This window comes from Leptonotus elevatus, chromosome 9, assembly GCF_054856555.1.
Source record: "Leptonotus elevatus isolate MCC_2025b chromosome 9, RoL_Lele_1.0, whole genome shotgun sequence".
NCBI classification, from domain to species: domain Eukaryota; kingdom Metazoa; phylum Chordata; class Actinopteri; order Syngnathiformes; family Syngnathidae; genus Leptonotus; species Leptonotus elevatus.
In genome coordinates this window covers 10,307,714-10,326,305 of record NC_141247.1, presented here as the reverse complement: position 1 = coordinate 10,326,305, position 18,592 = coordinate 10,307,714, and the positions used below count along the sequence as shown (strand labels likewise).

The following is an 18,592-nucleotide window of genomic DNA, read 5'->3' as shown; positions in this document are numbered from 1 at the left end:
GGTTAGTTATCTCTATCAACTGAGGCGGTTTTACCAGCATTAAAAGCATTAGTTTGACAGCACTCATTGGATCAACCCATACTTAGAACAATACAAAAAGTCAAAGTAACTCAATGATGATCTAAAACTGAGAATTGTACAAAAACAAAAGTTGGTAAATGTTTTTGAGAGCCATTTCGAAAGCAATTGCAGATGCTGAGATCCTCAGTTCAAACAATTGTAACAACGTACACGCTATTCAGCCTTGAATTAATAGCGCACAATTAATACCAAAAATCCTGTCCATGATGAGTTAAAACAAAAAGTGTGACCACAACTGCGCTGAATACATATTGACACATGTACAATCAATGTCAGGTGTCAGGTTTTAAAAATGATAGATCTGCCCTAATTATATGGCTGCCAAAGAGTATATTGATTCAGCATTCACAGCAAGGTGTGGGAGGATGTGGAGATGTGATACTTGACTTGAGTGCGAGGGGTTGATGACAACTTTAGCAGATGCTCACTTTGAGAGGAGACTCTATTCTCTGTGGGCACGTGGGTGTTAACATTATAAATGACCTCATGTAAAACAAGTATGCTGCTGTCAGTCATCTAACATGTTGAATAGTGTGGATTATATTCATAAATCTGAGCTGTGTTCTCAGGAAGAGCGTCTCATAATCCTTACGACAGTGGAGCCTTTGAACATAATCCGATTTGGGCAGATTATAAAACACCAAATCCCTATTAGGGTCAATTACATAGCACTTGTAATAAAACGCATAGCACAAAAAGTTAACATACGGTATACATCTGCACTGTGTACATAATTTGGTGTCTATGATTTATTCGATTTCAACAACAACAAAAATCTATTTTTGATTCAAAGAAAGGGGTGGGGTTACTGTGTATACAGTAAAATCCAAAATTAAATAGGCAGAGTTTAGTCATTGATTTCATTTGGTAGTTTTTTTCCCCCTGTCTGGAGAAAACACAATCATGATGAAACACTAGTAAGCTGCTATTGGCTGCCAACTGCCAAGTGCACCAATCACACCACATGACCAATGTCTCGTCACGCAAAGCAGCACCTGTGACTTTCTCACACCCGGCAGCCTCCAGCATTGACACGCTGTGGACTTTTGGGAAACCCATTACAGACCTGTTTCATTGTACCCAAGCCACTTTTTCTTTAATCGGCCATACCAGGCTGACCATGAAGCTCCAGTGGGCCGTCTTTTTACTGCAGGCTTACCTGATGCTGGCGGCCGCCATGTATTTTGATCTGGGCGAGAAGGAAGAGCGATGCATCATCGAGGAGATTCCCGAGGACATGCTGGTGACGGGTGAGTTCTGTAGAGAGCTATGAATGAGCCAAAAACAATGGACAAAGTGACTCAGAGAACGACTCAATGTCTCTTGTAAAATGTGATGACTTATGGCAGGAGGCTCAAGTGAGCGTATCTCTTTCCCCCTCAGGATATTTCCTGTTGCAGCCCTGGGACTTGAAGTCGTCCACCCACTCGCCTCACCTTGGCGTCACTGTGACAGTCAGGGACTCCAACTATGAGGTACAGTAAAGGAAGTTCTTGCAATAAATAAACAGTGACATGAAAAAAAGAATTTGGCTAATAACTGATTTTTTTTATTTTTGTTTTGTTTATCAAGTGGAAGTCAACTTTAAACATTTCTTGACAATAATATGTTACATGTGACCTCACTAGTCTAAACATGACATTGTGATTAATATTACATTTGTGGAATAAGAGTTATGAAGCAAAATCCAGCCATTTTTATCCATCTCATTGCGGTCGACTGAAGATGACACCAATGCTGCTCAGGTCTCACAGTTTAGCTTCAGAAAACAGGTGACCTGTGATTGGTCGCTCAGCTTCAGAAAACAGTTGAGATGTGATTGGTTGTTACCTGAGCCCTGAGCAACATTGATGTCATCTTCAGTCGACAGCAAGTGGCAAAATGGCCGCCCCCTGAGATGGATAAAACGGCTGGATTTTGCTGCTTAACTCGTATTCCACTAACGCAATATTAAAGGTGGGGTCTTTAGTTTTGTCCGTTTGTGTTTGTAAACAAGACCGTTTGTGTTTGTCAACAACCAATTCAAAACTGACTCCTCCCATGGCTCAACCCCCACTCTTCTCGTCAACATTGCGCCCGCCTTCAGCGACATGCCCCCCGCTCTGTGATTGGCTGGAGGGGTAACCATAGACTTTCCGCTCACAAACGTCCCTCTCATGGCAAAACACAACAACATGGCAAAATACAGGCTGGGGTGGTGGTGGACGATGACAAAATCACCACCACACATTAACAGAAGCCCAGAGGTGTTGATTGAGAAGGATTGCATGTGTATACATCCAGTGTTTAAGAAGTGTTTATTTTCTGAGTGAAAGCGGCTCAACTCTGTCTCAAAAGAAGTGTGTTGGTTGCGCTCGATGAATAGAGACACAGACTTTTTTTGCAGACATTAAACTCCTCATAAAGAAACGTAGTATTCTTATAATTTTCTGCAATAATACAGATAAAAATAATTTCAAGTTGTTTAGCTGTTAGCTATTATTCCACTGTTTTTGTCATATCGTTTTAGTGTCAAGGTACAGTTATAGTACAGGCATAAGTCAAAATTTTGGTCTCGTGACTCACAACACTAACTTGCGTGTCATAGAACAATTCGTGTCATTTCTGATTGCAATCCATTTAACACCAGGTGTTGATGAGCAAACGCTACGGCATCTTTTCTAAATTCACCTTCACGGCGCACACGTCCGGTCAGCACTTCCTCTGCTTCCAAACCAACTCCACCAGTTTCTCCGTTTTTGCTGGAGAACGTCTGGTAAGACCTGCAAACACACACAATCACACGAGGCTTCAGTTGTATTTATTTATTTATTTTAAACAATCATGATTCTGCTTGTGTTTGGCAGAAGTTACATTTGGATGTTCAGATAGGCGAGCATGTCATGAATCCGAAAGTCGACGGAACCAAAGACAACCTGAAGACACTGGAATACAGCCTGCAACATCTCATTGATCAGATGGTGTTTATCACCAGGCAGCAGGATTACCAGCGGGTAAGACTGGATGATCTGGCCTTCAAATAAAAGTTTGGGGTTTTCCTGATAAAAATCTGATTTTAATTGATTTTCCCCCATCTAATGTAAACAACACTTTACATTATTTTACATTATTCAAAACCAATTACATTTTTTGTTGATTTCCCCCTTATGAGATTTACTTTACTTCTCCTAATTCCAGCTATTTCTTTTTTGCAGCGATAAAACACATCACTTGTCACAGAAATAATATAAATACATGTTTCTGTTTTTATAGATTTGTCAAAACATTTACAAAATTAAAAATGTTGAGGTTACTACACTACAATGGACTCAAGGACCGGGCCGGCTTGCGAATTGCAAAAATTTGCATATAATTGATGTCCTTATATATTTTTTTTTATTAAATCCAGAAAAATTTTCAAGAAACGCTAACAGATCATCTCCAATGCGTGTGCCACGCAAAAATACTTAACCGACATGATGTTATGATCTTTGGCAATGTTTAGCGCAATTATGACTGTGATTGCATTTGACAAGTCTTCTTTTTTGTTTTATTTCTTAGCAGGAATTATAGTTGTTAATCGCTTAAATAACGGAAAAGACAATAAATATGTCGACCAAATTGCTAAATTGGCAACACTACTTTTGTAAACGAGCTCTGTTCACAGTCATGTTGTTATGTAAGCAGTGCACATCAGCTGGGATACGCATAGACTACGGAAACCGCAAAAGAAAACAAACAAGTTAAAAACAAAATCACCTTAAGCAACGAAATCAACTACTGTAATATCCCAATCCTCTATTTAAAATTCCAGAGTAGTTGATCACGTGTTTCTACCAACAGGAAAAGGAAGAGATCTTCCGTCAGATCAGTGAGGACACACACAGTACAGTGCTGTGGTGGGCCGTGGTGCAGATCTTCCTACTGCTCTCAGTTGGTTTCTGGCAGATGAAGCGGCTCAAAGATTTCTTCATCGCCAAGAAACTCGTCTGAAAACCGCCTGTCAAACATGGGAAAATCACATGTTGTTATTTACTTGTAGTACATTACTGCCATGGTGATTATTTATGACAATGCCTCTTAAACTGGTAGTAATTTGGTTCTTTCTTGGAATCCTAAATGAATAAATGTAATATTTTGCCATAACGTTGACATATACTGTGCTGGGAAACCCTGCCTTAGAATAATAAATAGTCAGGACTCAAGACAATAATTATGTTCAGGGCTTTAAAGGAAACAGTATGGAATTTTATTTCACAAATTCACAGTTTAAAAACAGTTGCCTGGTGTCTTAATAAAGTGTGTGACAGTCTTTCCTCAAAATACCCCAAAAATGAAGAACCTAATGTCTGTAACAATGTTAGCTAGTGCTAATCTGTGCTAAAGTTGCAGCTCTGCTTACATTTTGGTGTTGGCGTGATACTGTAAATTCAATGTTGTTGTTTATCCTTTATGTTTGTCCAGTCTGGTCAAGTGTGTGAAATCACTAGTTGAGAAACTAGTGTGGGGGCGATAATTACGTAAATAAGCCTTGCAGTGACGTCACATTTTGGAAAGGCTTGCTCTGATGCTCACAAAACAGTACACTGAGTCTGATAACGATTTACTGTACTTGCTTGTGCACTTTCACACATCATAAGTGGATAGGTGGTCTACACAGACATAGCTATTTGTTTACAAATATTAAAAATATGTTTCCATAATGTGTCCCATTTAAAGTGTCGATTGTGAAAATTATTTAAATAAATAAGCAATTATAATTATAATAGATTTTATTGATTTTTTTTTATCATCATAATGCCTTTTTCTAACTACAGCGGTTTAATTTTTTTTGTTGTTTTAATAAATAGGTGAATCTACTCGTGTTGGGCTTAAAGAATTTTTAAAAATTACAACTGCTACATGTGTTTAAGCTGACACCGGAAAAAGCGTGTGCTGTTAACTGCTGAACACAGCTAACCGTCCGACTGCCTTACGTACGTAGGGTTGCCTATATTCGCTATACAGTATCATATAGTGATTTAATCGGTGGATTAGGTTTTATGGCAAAGTCGAAGGGGTTAAAGTAAAGACTAACGTGGTGGTCTATCTATCTTCGATGGCGCCCTGAATTTAGCGTTAGCTTAGTTTGAGCTAATCGAAACGTAAACAATGTGATAATAACCACCAACCGCGCAAAAGTCTAAATTAATTTTTAACCATTGCTATTTTAAAAAGATGAAGAAGATTCAACCTACTAAGAACTTCAAATGTTTCCAGAGACGTTAACTGGCTAAACCACGGTCGACAGGTAACATTAGCCGTTAGCAAGGGTGCTAACTTTCGCCGTCTCTACAACAGGAAAGCCAACATGTCGCACTGGGTCTGCTGCAACGCTTGCTTTCTTCCGCCCTCATCCGAGCGCCGAATGGCCCTCACCTCGTGCGGTCACATAGTATGCAGTGTTTGCTACCATAAAGGTACAGTAAAACCATTCTGGGAGGTGTTTGACAACATTTAAAGGCGTATGTACTGTGTAGGCGAATACTTGGGTAAACAGAGACCTCTGTTGGACTTGATCATATATTACAAAGACCTGCGTTATCAGCGAAAACATTTCTAAATACAAATCTTTACTATCTAATTGTATGGTTACCTGACAGCTTGGATCAAAAGGGAGCATTAGTAATTTAACTTTTGATGCAGCTTGCTTAAACGGAGTCCTAGATATGACACAGAGGGAGAAATGTGCTCACAAATGCAAATTAATGATATTAATCTATATTGAACAGTTTGGTGAGCAAATTGAGCACGATTTCTTTAGAAAAATGACATAATTCATTATAAATTCTAGCAAGTGTACGCCCCATTAGTGTATGTATTTCAAAGGCACTAGTGTCCACTAGTTAGCATTTTGAAAGCACTTTATATCTATTTTGTGGCCACAAAATAATATACTGTGGCCATATTTCCCCCCCATGTCTTATTCATGATTTCCTTCAGGTAAACAAGGCAAGTGTTTGATCTGCAATGACAAATGTCAAGTGTCGCCTCTCACTGACCAAGTATGTAGTTCGTCAAAGTGTAAACGCATGACTTGAAAATTACACCTACAAATTGTTGACAAATGTTTGTTTGTTTGTCCAGAGCAGCCCGGAAGTGAAAGCTCTTTTCTCCAACGTTAACAGCGTGGCAAATAAACATTTGTCAGAGATCACAAAAGTTTGTTTGTTCATTCTTGTTTCACATAAAAGTGGACGTTATGGTTTGTGTTTTGTTATGCTAGTTTTCTCTGCATGTTCTCTTCAGGTTCTAATGTTCCAGGCCAAACATGGTAGAAGATTGCTGGAATACTACCAGAAAAGGGTGAGAGAGATTCTATCTCACCCAGCCTGAAAGCACTTTACATGCATCTGTTTTATTTCTTCAATAAAAACAGAATGAGAAAATGGAGGAGGGCTGGCTCAAGATGAAGCAGGAAATGCAGCAGATGGCAACGTGAGTGAAAACTACGGATATCATCACAAAGAAAAGAAAATGCATGGACTTTTTTCCCCTCTCTGTCACAGGAAGCTGAATGAACAGAGTGCCTACATCGCCAAACTGGATTATTCACTTCAACGGTACTTATAACACCTTTAAACTAATATTTATGGCAGAACAAAAAAACATATTCACTTGGACTCAATTTTTGTTTAATTTCTTTAAGCAAAAAGTCCCAAAATGATCTCAACTTTGTCCAGTTAGTTTCAACCGGCAGGCTTTTCTCTCCTCTACCACTTGATGTCACTGTTGTCACATATATTGTTAAGCACAAGCACTTATTTTGACAAGAAAGAGTATTAGGGGAAAAAATGGGATAGACTCATCTTTATCTTTTCTTCTTTTCATATTAATAGTTTAAGATGTTCTGTAAGTTATACATTTTATGAAAGATTTTGGTCTAGCAGCAGGTCACACTGACCCAGGAACATTTTGGTTGTTCCTGAGTAATGAATGAAACAGGAGGGTTACATACGTGGGTCACACTGACCCATGAAATATTTTTCCTGCTGGAAGTAAAGAAACAATTACAAACATAGCAGAAGGGTAAAAAAGAGTTTTAGTTAAAAAAAAAAAACTTCTGTGACGTTTGTAGTAATAATGTCCCGGGTTAATTTAACCCGGTGTGGTAGATCAAACAACGTTATATCGCACAATTCTTTATTACTCCATTGCGCAACATTTCAATCAACATTTATAGTTGATTACACTCATTATGCCTATATGCGTATTATATAAAAATAAAAAAGGTCAATTTGACCTGCAATATAACATGACTTCTTTTTACACGTAAATAAATTGACGTTGTTTTAAACCTCAGGCACAGCGACAATGTTCCAGGGTCAAATTAATTGACCCCTGTCTCTTCAAATATTCAATAGTGTCAGATATCTCTTTGTTACATTTTCATTCATATTTAGAGTTGACTTCAAGTTGACTCGTTCTTAAATTTATGTTGACCTTTTCTATGGGTAAATTTGATCTGCAATACAACATGAGGGTTAAACTCGAAAAGTTGAGATAAATCCCCCTTTATTGTTTTTTCGAATGTCGTCACCCTCTTGTGATCGTTAGCATCATGTTGAATGAATAAGGGCTTTTCTGCCACTTTTATGTAACGGTTTTATATTGCGCCACTGCGTCTAGTGACCTTATGCATATGGAAGCGCCTCACAGTGTGGTCTTTGTCCGCCATCCTGTTAATCTCGACAAGCATCTTCCCGCTTTGTCTCCTGGAACACCATTAAGATTATCTTGTCGACGTCTCTTTCTCTGCAATCGGGGGGGAAGCAAGAACTAAATGCGAGAAGTCATTCCATGGCTTTTATCGTGAAAGTTGACACGATGGTCACGATGGGCTTTGTGACCCCAAGGCAATTGTATTTTTCTTAAACATAACGTTTTTGAACTGATAGAAATGATTTTTTTATTCTGTGCTCTTCCTCTAGTTTAAAGTCATCATCGATGTCCCAGATGAGCCACGGCTCCCAAAGTTTGCATGGACAACAAGGTAGACAATCTAAAAATAACTAGAACCTCATCACAGGGCACATATCGCCAACCAAGCATTCACACTCACATTCACACCTATGGGCAATATATGAAGTACCCGCTGACAACAGAGATTCGAACACACACCTCCCTTACTGTGAGGCAGACATGCTCACCACTAATGCACAGTGCTATGCAAAACTCCAAACAGCAACCAGGCAGAGATTTCATTACAGTGACCACCCACATGGAGTCTTAGTCGCAAGGAGGATGGCAGGTCTTAATGATAATTGTAGTAATTACCCAAATAATACAAAATGTCTTTTAAGATGTCGGGAGGCAATTTTCCCTTTTTGTGTGATCAGTGCGTCATTGTTCCTCCTTTGCTTCAGTCCTGCAGATCCCATTCACTTCTCCCATGCCACTCTCCAGACATTCCTCATCCAGCAACATGTGAGTGCCATGAACCCGCCTTGACAGCGCGCACACACACAAAATCCGAGCCTCGTCTGGCGTCTTAGTATGTTAGCTTTAGCCACTGTAGATCTTTGCTCTGCCCTGCAGCTATCTATATACACACACACACACACACACACCTGAACAAGCGCAGCTTTGCTTGGCTTTAGTCACCAATCCCTATTGAGTTTCCAGGACCTCATCGGCTCAGGCCTCCATTGGCCGTCGGGGTTTTAACAGCACAAATGTTATTTTATCCTGCGTGACTTTTAGATTCTCGCACCCAAGCAATAACTTCATCCGTGACCTATGGCAGATATTATGTCAGCCAGGCCTCGCTCCACTTTATTTGTGGTGCCTTGTTGTTGTTGTTTCATTACTGTCTATCGCATGTCGCCGTTTGTTTCAGTTTTGCCATATTATATATATCATCGTAATGAGTTTTAGCGCAACGATTTCCTGATTTCTTTTCACTCCCTTGGGTGCTATCTTGAGCTAATTTACAGGAAAAAATTGTATACTTGAGATGCGTGATGTTCGTAGCTGATAATGTTAACGCTATGTGAGAGAAAGCACAATCGTGTGTTCCGCATGGACGCCACATAGCGAGTTAGCAACCAAAACAATACCGGTGCGGATTTTTTTTTTTTTATTGACTTGCGACAGCAGTTTCACTGATTGTGAGTAACATGAAATTGAGTAAACATTTCCATGTCTATCATGGTGCAAATAAATCTCAAGGACCTGAAACTGAATGAGAAGTCAGCCATTTTGATTTGAAATTGGCATTGTGAGCCAATTACAAGGGTCGTATTCCATTTGGGTTTCCTGACCATCTTGAGGAGTTATTGAAAAAAAAAAAGTATGAGGGCCTGATTATTCTTATTCTTGTTGTTGTCTCATGTTCGACAGTGCTGACAACATGGATGTGGATGAACGACTGAGTTTTTTCCGGAAAGTAAGTTTTTATTATTCACATTTATTTTTCATGGACTTGAAGACACATGCTAAAATATTATCACCATGTGTTTGTGTCAGCCTTCAAGTGTCCCCAGAATGTCACTGATTAGTCCTCCACATGACGGGCGCATGGGTAAGTCATGTACTGATGCAGCATGCTTAACTCATTCACTGCCAGACATTTTCTGCCAAGTAACTCCACATTGGCCGCTGTTTTTCAGAATTTTGACAGATTTTTCAAGATTTTTAATTAATACAATGTTGCCCTTCCTTGGTTTCGACCGGGGATGGGCAACTGTTTATTATTATTATTATTATTTTTATTTATTTTTTTACAAATCCCCAAAATTCTTTAAAAACAAAGCTGATAAACATTCAGTATACATTCTGCACAAAAAGCAGAAAGAAATGGGAGAAAATCCCGGGTTAAAAAAACAAAATATTGAGGAAAAAAAGAAATACAAATCTTCAAATATGCAAATTCACGGGTACCAAACCCAAACTATGTTGCACGCTACAGTACGTATATACTGTTTCTTTGCAGGCAAAATTCCTCATAGGAAGTCCAGCCAAATGGCCAACCACTCCGCATACTCAGCCACAGTCAGGTGACCACACGTCCACGACCCGCATTGTATATTTTAATATGATGTTCTCACCTTGACCCTGTGGCCTCGTAGACGCTGCCCAAGAACACCGACGACGCCCAACGTGTCGTTTGGGCAAACGTCCACTTGGAATTCACCCATCTTCCAACCTTCCCAGCCCTTCAGGGTGTACCCTCCTCCCTAAAAGCAGGTGCGTGCACATCCAACTGGATGCTTATGAGGACTTTTTCCACCTTCTCGGAGAAAAGGAGAGCGCCTGCACCTGTTCTATTCACGCATATAAACTGGGATTACATGAACAATAAATGCCGTTTACTGGCTCCGAAACATCAAAGCAGGCCCTGAAAATCTGTTTGTGTGTGCATGACCTCAGTTGTACAAGTGAAGGCAAGGAGTAAAAGTGTAGAAATAGAAACGTGATATCACCCTAAGTCATGTCAGGAAGGAAAAGATGATGGCGGCGGCAGATTGATGCGCTCAGACACGTCCTCCATTTCTTCTATTGTCCTCGCTTGTCAGCCAGCTGAATGGCGTCCATTGAGGGAGGCTCAGGTGTGACCGTGCGTGTGCATGCCGTAATACTGCTGTGTGTGTGCGTGACAAGCTGAATTAAGACCATTGTGGAGAGTCAGCAGGCCTGATCCTCCTCCTGCGCGCTCCGTTTCCTGTTTTTTAAGGTCCACTTAGCGAGGAGAGACTCCCCCAAGGCACAGCCAGGCTCACTTATTTACAATACACACGTATATACACATGCAAGGAGTGAGGAGGTCATGACATGGGCAAAAGTATTGGGATGTGTGGTCATTCTGCACGTAGGAAGTCTAAATGGGGGAAATGGGGGAGTTCCAGTTGAGTTCTAAATGATTTCAAGATGATATCAGGTGTGGTCAATCGATTGATTGTTAAGGTAGTTTGAGAAGATGGCTGCTTTTATCACAACGAGACATTGCCTGTGTTTTCGGAATTTGTCGGCTGCATGACGTCACTCCCGGCGCGACTCGACAGCACGCACGGACTTATGACCGATTTACACATGAATGGATTGTCAGTCAACGTGCTACTGACAAGCAGTATTGACAATCCATTCATATATAAGTCTGTGCGTGCTGTCGAGTCACGTCGGGAGTGACGTCATGCAGGTGTGACCAAACAGGAAAAACAAGCCAACTAATCGGCGTCGACCAGCTGGCACTTTTATCACAACTGGCCAACATATGGACAGAAGTATCGTGACACAGGAAAATGTTTGAAGGGAAAATGTCGCCGAGTGTTTGTGGGGAGTTAATTTCAAAGGTTTGTTCTACACCAAACCCATCCAATGATGTCGTTATGGGCATTGCACTAACAACAACAAATGTAACTTTCACCAACAAAGTCTCGGATCAAATTCCAATATCTGACTCATTGGTTAATCCGTAGATTGACAGGTGTGACCCAATACTTTTGTCGTATAGTTTGGTGCATTTTTTCCCCCACTTCCTTTTTCTTCCAAACTCCTAAACCTATCCTCTCACATAAAGGCCTTGTCACTCTCGCTCTCGCTTTATGCCACACACACATGCGCGCACACACACACACTTCACCTCTGCATGGCTCCAGGCTGTACAAATGAGCCCGGCCCACTTCAGAGAACTAAAGAAAACTATTCTCTTGTCAGTCGGCATTATTGAGCGCCGTGTTCCCACAGCGTGTGTGCGCGCGCACACACACACACACACACATCCCTCACTCCTTCCAGTCAAGTGTGACAGAGAGAAACTTGTCTCTCCCTAATGTGATCCAGATTTCACACTTTGTCACACTGAGTTGGGAGTGTGTAAACGTAATCCCCAGTGTGGGCAAGACGTGACACGGACCAAATGATTTCACAGCACAGATATTTGTCTTGGGATGAAGACATTTACGCTCTGACACTCAAAAGCACATTGGGTGTTTATTGTCCACTTTGTGGTTAATATGCTAAATTTGTTAAATACGTTTCAATGAGACTCGCAGCTCAGATGTGAACTTTTGTGCAATTTAAATGAGGGTTTGTTTTTTGCAAATGTGTGTGTGTGTGACATTTGTGCAGAAACTTACTGGCCACAATGTGGGTGCAGGTAATAATTCAAAATAATAATAATAATAATAAATTAGGTACACCAATAATAAAAAAAATACAAAGGAATTAATTTAATAATAATGTAAAAATAAAATAAAACAAGTAGACCTCATGTAAAAAAATTATAATAATTAAAATAAAATTAACACTTAAAATTTTTATAAATAATAAATCATTAGATACACCTATAATGAAGTAATGAAAATATTACAGAGTACAAATAAAAAAGTAAAAAATATATAAATATTGCGTATACCTAATGACAAAATAATCTAAACAAATTAAATGTAAAAAATAAATAAAATCAAAGTAAGAAAAAAAAACATTAGTACGCCTTAATTTAAAAAAATGATGTCACGGGAAAAACACACCGTTCTTCTTTTCTTCTTCTCCTCCTTCTACTACTTCTCTGTCACTTTTTTCAACTTTATTGCAATTTACATAACAAACATGGCAACAGTAAAGTTTTTTTGTTTGCATGTATCAAAACAACATAGGCAGATTGCCAGAAGGAACATTGTGTATGGATCCATCAATACAGAGATGATTTAACATCACAAAAGTCAAAGGATCGATCAATAATATAATTACAAAAGCATCAATAATAAAGAATTACAGATTACAGAAATATGAAAAGACCCCCCCCCCGCAAGGGAGGAAAAACAATTAGATCTCAGACATTGCGCAATTCAGTAGGGAATTATTTTAAAAACTCACATATTTTTTGTGCTTTGGTATGTTTGACTACCTTCATAGATTTTAAATATGAACTGAATTCGGTCCTTCTACGTCACTTTCTTCCCCTTCTTCTTCTACTTCTTCTTTGTCTTTGTCTTCTTCTTCTACGCTTAGAATTAGGATGAAAAAAACAACTGGTTGAATAAGTCTGTATTGAATGCAAATAATGCAAGTAAAAAAATAAACAATTAGGTAAAACCTAAAATATGTATAATATGGCATAGTGAAAGTGTGTGTGAGTGATTAAGTTATACTTATTTTAATTTGATAAATGTTATGGAAGAACACACTTCTTTATGTCAAAACTAATTGAGGAACGCAAATAAATAAATCAATAAAACCTCGACTAGATTATTTTCTGCACTTTTCCACATTGCAAGCTTCCTGGTTACGTCTGTCGTGATGTATGATAACATAAGCATCACCCATAGATGGCAGGTTCCTGAACTAAGGCTCCATTTACTACGACGACTACTTTGAGCTGTACTTTAGGCTGAGCAAGGAGCAGTCTAGACAGCTTGACAGAGTTATCCAAATCCTATGAGGATAAATTCACCATCATGGGAATGTTCACCCACTGCTTGTTTTTGGAATGAAGGAAACCCGGAGAGAATGCATGCAGGCACATGCAAACTCCACACAGGAAGGCCAGATTCTAACCCATGACCTCTGAACTGTGAGGCTGGTGTGCTAACTAGACATCCACTGTGCTGCAAATATTAACCCATTAAGGCCTAAAGTGCCTGGCAAAACATGCCTCTAAAACCTATGGGTGACTTTTGAGTCACCCCCGAAAACCTGAAGTTTTCCTGGAAATTCAACAATATAAAAAATTATTGATATCTCAGATCCTGAAGCTGATTTATAATTCCATAATTCCAAAAACATTTTAGAGCTTACACCTGTGGCGTTCACACAAACCTAAGTTTATTATTATAAACCTTCAATATATATATATATATATATATATATATATATATATATATATAATTTTTTAAATTAACAAACAAATAACGCATCTGCGGGTGTATAACTCCAAATATATTTACCTTCCACACTGGAGCGCGGTTGTAATAACCTTGGGCATGGTTACAAGGCCGTCAAAATGTTCAACATCGTCATTGTCTACAAACATATTTCTTAACAGTATGTCACTGTCGACTTGTTACACTGATTCGAACATAAACAATAAACGGGTTGGTCATGATGAATGGTACAATCACTGCGCTGTGCAGGATGAAAGAACCTGCAGTACTCGTTGTCACCTACATGTGGCAGTGTAGCCTACACCGTTAACAATACTAGATGTGTTATTGACATTAAGTTGATCATAATTTACACACACGTCTCACACATCAATCATAATAGCAGACCTTGGGTTTCTGACCCCTAACCGGGAATAAAATGCACACGTTCACATCTGCTTCTTTTGAAGAGTTTGCAGAAGATAACTTTGCACGCGGTTGTGCTTTCAAGAGGAAAAAAGGTGAATGGTTGAAGTTGACAAGTCAAAGAGGAACAGGTGAGGATGTGAACACACATATGCACTTCAGTAGGCACTCACACATATACACACGCATAAAGGCGGACTGTTGTCTTTTGGGGGGCCCGCTCTCAAAGTGTCTGACGCATACTTGAATGATGTCAGTGTGGCTGCTGAAAGATTCGTTTTCCTGTCACACAGAAACACACACGCACGCACACACACACACACACGCAGAAAGGCAACATCCTTATCACACATGCTATCACCCTTAACATTCTTGCTCATATCAAGCCACATATTTGTGTGTTTGTGTCAATGTGTAATAAAATAGTAGCGGACACAGAAATATATAAATGGAGTATTTTTTGGTCTTGAATTTTTTATGTTATTTATTATTATTATTTTTTAAATCAACTTCCTTTCATATGACTTTTGATTTGTATCACAATGCTTTAAATTGGTACATTTATAACTGTCAAAAATATAATAATAATAAATAGACATATCAAATATATTAGCATTCCCAAAAATCAGAAAGAACATTTCCCACTTAATAAGTATAGATATATCTTCTTTCTCAATTGAGGCAATGGAAAAGCCGTCAGCTGGGTGATACTGCCCTCTAAAGGATTATCCATGCAATGCATGTGTCAGATCATATACGTCAGGGGTTTTAATGGGGAAAAATATTAGACTCATGAAATAGAGGGCTCAAAATGTCTTGTATTTAATATGATACATTTGATTTTATAGGGTTAAAGAAGGGTGGCAAGAAGTCACTGTGCTGTTTGGTGACATGATGCCTACCCCACTAAACATGGACCAGAGCAGGGGTATAGGCAAGTTCGGTTCTCGAGAGCCGCAGTCCTGCGGGTTTTTGATGTCTCCCTCCACGAACACAGCTCAGAGGCTCCTGCAGAACGTAATTATGAGCTGATGATTTGAAACACCTGGGTTGGAGGCAGGAGACACCGAAAACATGCAGGACTGCGGCTCTGTAGGACCGAACTTGCCTATCTCTGGACCAGAGGAAGCGAAGGAAAGGGTTGTCTCTGAAGATTAGAAAGAAAGAAAGAAAGTAAGGAAGGAAGAAAGAAAGAAAAAAGAAAGGAAGGAAGGAAGAAAAAAGAAAGAGAGAAAGAAAGAAAGGAAGAAAGAAAGAAGGAAAAAAAGAAAGAAAGGAAGGAAGGAAGAAAGAAAGGAGGGAAGGAAGGAAGGAGGGAGGGAGAGAGGGATGGAAGAAAGGAAGAAAGAAAGAAAAAAGGAAGGAAGGAAGGAAGAAAAATGAAAGAAAAAAGGAAGAAAGAAAGAGAGAAAGAAAGAAAGGAAGGAGGGAGGGAAGGAAGGATGGAGGGAGGGATGGAAGAAAGGAATAAAGAAAGAAAGGAAGGAGGGAAGGAAAAAAGAAAGAAAGGAAGGAAGCGCAAACGCAAATGCTACCAAAAGCAGCCAAAACAACCTCCAAAGAAATGAAAGGTGAACTCCAAGGTCAAGACATCAGTGTTAGATCATACCATCCGTTCTTTTTTTTAGTTGACTTCATGAGAGATGACCAAGAAGGACAATAAACCACACTAAAGCGAGACTGGAATATGCCACACTGCATGTTGACAAGCCACAGAGCTTCTGGAAGAATTTCCGATGGACAGTCGAGACAATAGAGGGACATTGTGGCAAGGCACGTCAACTCTGCTCACAGACACAAAAACGAAGCATGCCAAGAAAAGAACACTGTCCCAACATGGAGGAGGCACTGTTGCGTTCTGGGGCTGCTTTGCTACATCAGGAACGGGCTGTGCTGTGTACAATAAGGGCTCAAGACAGAGAGTTTTTTCAGAGAGAAATTTTCTGCTCAAAAAGCTTGGTTTCAGTCACAGGTCATGGGTCTTGCACCAGGATAAAACCCCAAAACGCACTGCTTAAAATCATGAAAGGATGCTAAGAGCAAAACGTTGGACTAATCCAAGGACTACAAGCTGGGAGCTTGTTTACAGGGAGCCTGTGGCTCAAGCTAAACTGTGGTAGGGCTTTTACTTCCTGGACCCACTTTGACAATAACAACAGCAGGGGCCCCAAAACGGAACCCTGCGGAACCCCATACATGACTCGAGTGACTCTCATTTTCATTGGTTAATTATCATAAGGTGGGTGGTGGGGACTCGGGAGCAGGACGGAGCCACAGGGGGGAAGCAGTCGGTGCGAGAAAGATGGAAGTTACCCCCTTTTAGCCTCCGCTTTTTTCTTGTTTTTGTTCCGCTGCTTCTGTTCTGTTGCAACCGCAGACAAGTGTATGTATGCGTGTGTATACTTTTGTGTGTGTGTGTGTGTGTGTGTGGGGGGGGGGGGGGTGCATCGGAGCTACTTTTTTGTGTCAGCGCATTCACAAGTTCCATAGTACAGTGGTCGCCAAACCAAGTGGTACCAAGTGCAGGGCAGTTTGTGTGCGTGTGTGTGTCTTTGTGTATCTGGGCCTGCACAACTTCTATAGTTTACTTGATGTGTCTTTTCAGGCCATTCTTCCTGTTGTGTGTGTGTGTGTGTGTGTGTGTGTGTGGGGGGGGGGGGGGTGTGCGTGTGTGTGTGCGTGTGCGTGCGAGTCGGTCATGCCGGCTGCCCCCATTGAGCACCTGAACGGCGTTCCTTTTCTTCGCTGTAAAAAGCTCTTTGGACAGCTCCTCTTCTTCAGCGAGCACAGCTGCTGTTGACTCAAACACACAAGAATCTCCTCCATGACGACACACACACACACACGTTTGTTTTTACAAGCGCACAAACTCACACCAAAGGCATCCTATGTAAGGTTTGTTAAGCCTGGGTTAAGGTTTCGAGTTAGGATCGGGTTCTAACAAAGTTAGGGTTTTAAATGAGGGTTTTAAGCCTGGGTTCGAGTTTTAAGTGAACGTAAGGGTTTCGGGAACTAGCAGTGGGAGTGACACGGACAATACGATAACCTGATTGGCTGTCGATTCTGAAGTTGGACCAATGGGAAGCTCCATCACAGGGAAGTTGATCATTAAAAAAGTGATACATATCAACTTCATTTTGATCAATCTCTGCCAGTGTTCACATTTTAAAATGATCACTTCTACAGCCTTCCACGACAATCACGATGTCCCATCACTGTTTTTTAGAACAGGCCTCACAGACAACTCATATGGGCGCAATGTTGGTGACACGTGTATTAGGGTTTGAAAAAAAAAGGGTTTGGTGTTCAAGAACGGTTTCAAAATAAGCATTCGAGGATTTCAAGTTTCAATTGACAGTTTTTTAAGCTATCTTTTTGTTGTTGTTGTGGTTTTAGCTATGTTATGGGTTTCAAATTAGGTTTAAGATTTGAGGTTAGAGATTATAATTAAGGTTCAAAAGAATAGTCAGGGTTTGCTAGGATTTGGATTTCAAGGTAAGATTTCAACTTAGTTTTTCAAACTAGGGTAAGTGTGCTAAATTAGGGTCCCAAATGAAGGTTTCGCCCTGTTTTTGGCTGGGTTAGGGTATTAATGGGGTCTCTTAAATTGGGGCTTTAAATTAAAGTTTCAAGCCTGAGTTAGGGTTTCAAACAAGGGTTTGGGTTTCAAAATAAGGTTTTGGGTTTCAAAATAAGGTTTTGAGGCAGAGTTCGGCTCACTGTTACAATTGATATGTTAGAGTTTGAAATAAGGATTTAAAAAACAGACCTGGAATGCTAAGGTTTTTAATCAGAGATTGAATCAAAGGTTAGTGTTTTGAATGTAGGTTTCGAGTCCTGGTTAGCGCTTCGAATTTGTGTTTCAAACCATGGTTATGGTCTTAAGGAGCTTCGGTTGGGGCTTTGAAATAGGGTTCAAGACATTTTTGGGGTTTTAAATTAGGATTGGGGTTTCAAAATTGGGTCTCAAAAGATTGTCAGAATATGGCTTCAAGCCAAGGTTAGGGTTTTATTTCTGGGTTAGGGTTTCAAGCCTGGTTTGGGTTTCAAAAAGGATAAGGCATCAAATTATCGCACCGTATTCGATTGTGCTGAACCTCCTAGACGTCTACTTACGTCTTTTTAGCAGCTTGTTAATAAGTTGTTGCTTTTTGTCACTAACATTGGAAGACAAGCACCCTCGTCCTTTGAAATATTACGAACATAATTGGAAGCATGTGAAGGCACCTCAGCGTCACGCCTGGATGCTGTCACGCTCTCCAAAC

General features: G+C 40.0%; 2 protein-coding genes and 1 long non-coding RNA gene across 5 annotated transcripts; 2 read left to right on the top strand and 1 right to left on the bottom strand.

Annotated features, from left to right (window-relative positions):
- The first annotated feature begins 1,105 nt into the window (after positions 1–1,105).
- LOC147168344 (transmembrane emp24 domain-containing protein 11) lies at positions 1,106–4,772 on the top strand. Its single transcript, XM_086085899.1, has 5 exons — positions 1,106–1,331; positions 1,465–1,556; positions 2,711–2,836; positions 2,928–3,074; positions 3,904–4,772. Exons 1-5 carry the CDS (start codon positions 1,202–1,204, stop codon positions 4,051–4,053), a joined length of 645 nt encoding a protein of 214 aa, XP_085942025.1. The 5' UTR covers positions 1,106–1,201; the 3' UTR covers positions 4,054–4,772.
- On the bottom strand, positions 1,407–5,546 carry LOC147168343 (uncharacterized). Its single transcript, XR_015096056.1, has 4 exons — positions 5,298–5,546; positions 3,820–4,060; positions 2,752–2,843; positions 1,407–1,549 (listed from the first exon to the last, which is right to left on the bottom strand). It is a non-coding gene; the product is annotated as an uncharacterized LOC147168343 (long non-coding RNA).
- rnf212 (ring finger protein 212) lies at positions 4,958–14,512 on the top strand. 3 transcript variants are annotated; one of them, XM_086085897.1, is made up of 14 exons: positions 4,958–5,036; positions 5,401–5,519; positions 6,043–6,104; positions 6,187–6,261; positions 6,349–6,405; positions 6,479–6,537; positions 6,609–6,662; positions 8,031–8,092; positions 8,466–8,526; positions 9,442–9,487; positions 9,568–9,622; positions 10,034–10,097; positions 10,170–10,287; positions 14,372–14,512. In XM_086085897.1, exons 2-13 carry the CDS (start codon positions 5,411–5,413, stop codon positions 10,279–10,281), a joined length of 816 nt encoding a protein of 271 aa, XP_085942023.1. In that variant the 5' UTR covers positions 4,958–5,036; positions 5,401–5,410; the 3' UTR covers positions 10,282–10,287; positions 14,372–14,512. The 3 variants fall into 3 exon arrangements, with proteins under 3 accessions (XP_085942023.1, XP_085942022.1, XP_085942024.1); XM_086085896.1 differs by lacking the exon at positions 14,372–14,512 and having other exon boundaries at positions 10,170–10,431; XM_086085898.1 differs by lacking the exons at positions 4,958–5,036; positions 14,372–14,512 and having other exon boundaries at positions 5,049–5,519; positions 10,170–10,431.
- Positions 14,513–18,592: the final 4,080 nt, after the last annotated feature.

What these genes read in the sequence shown, in the direction of transcription:
- LOC147168344 (XM_086085899.1), top strand. Translation starts at nt 1,202, where the DNA reads ATGAAGCTCCAGTGGGCCGTCTTTTTACTGCAGGCTTACCTGATGCTG. An exon ending in TCAGGGACTCCAACTATGAG is followed by an intron (nt 1,557 to 2,710) that starts GTACAGTAAAGG and finishes ATTTAACACCAG; the next exon opens with GTGTTGATGAGCAAACGCTA. An exon ending in TTTTTGCTGGAGAACGTCTG is followed by an intron (nt 2,837 to 2,927) that starts GTAAGACCTGCA and finishes TGTGTTTGGCAG; the next exon opens with AAGTTACATTTGGATGTTCA.
- rnf212 (XM_086085897.1), top strand. Translation starts at nt 5,411, where the DNA reads ATGTCGCACTGGGTCTGCTGCAACGCTTGCTTTCTTCCGCCCTCATCC. An exon ending in TGTCGCCTCTCACTGACCAA is followed by an intron (nt 6,105 to 6,186) that starts GTATGTAGTTCG and finishes TTGTTTGTCCAG; the next exon opens with AGCAGCCCGGAAGTGAAAGC. An exon ending in GACTGAGTTTTTTCCGGAAA is followed by an intron (nt 9,488 to 9,567) that starts GTAAGTTTTTAT and finishes TGTTTGTGTCAG; the next exon opens with CCTTCAAGTGTCCCCAGAAT.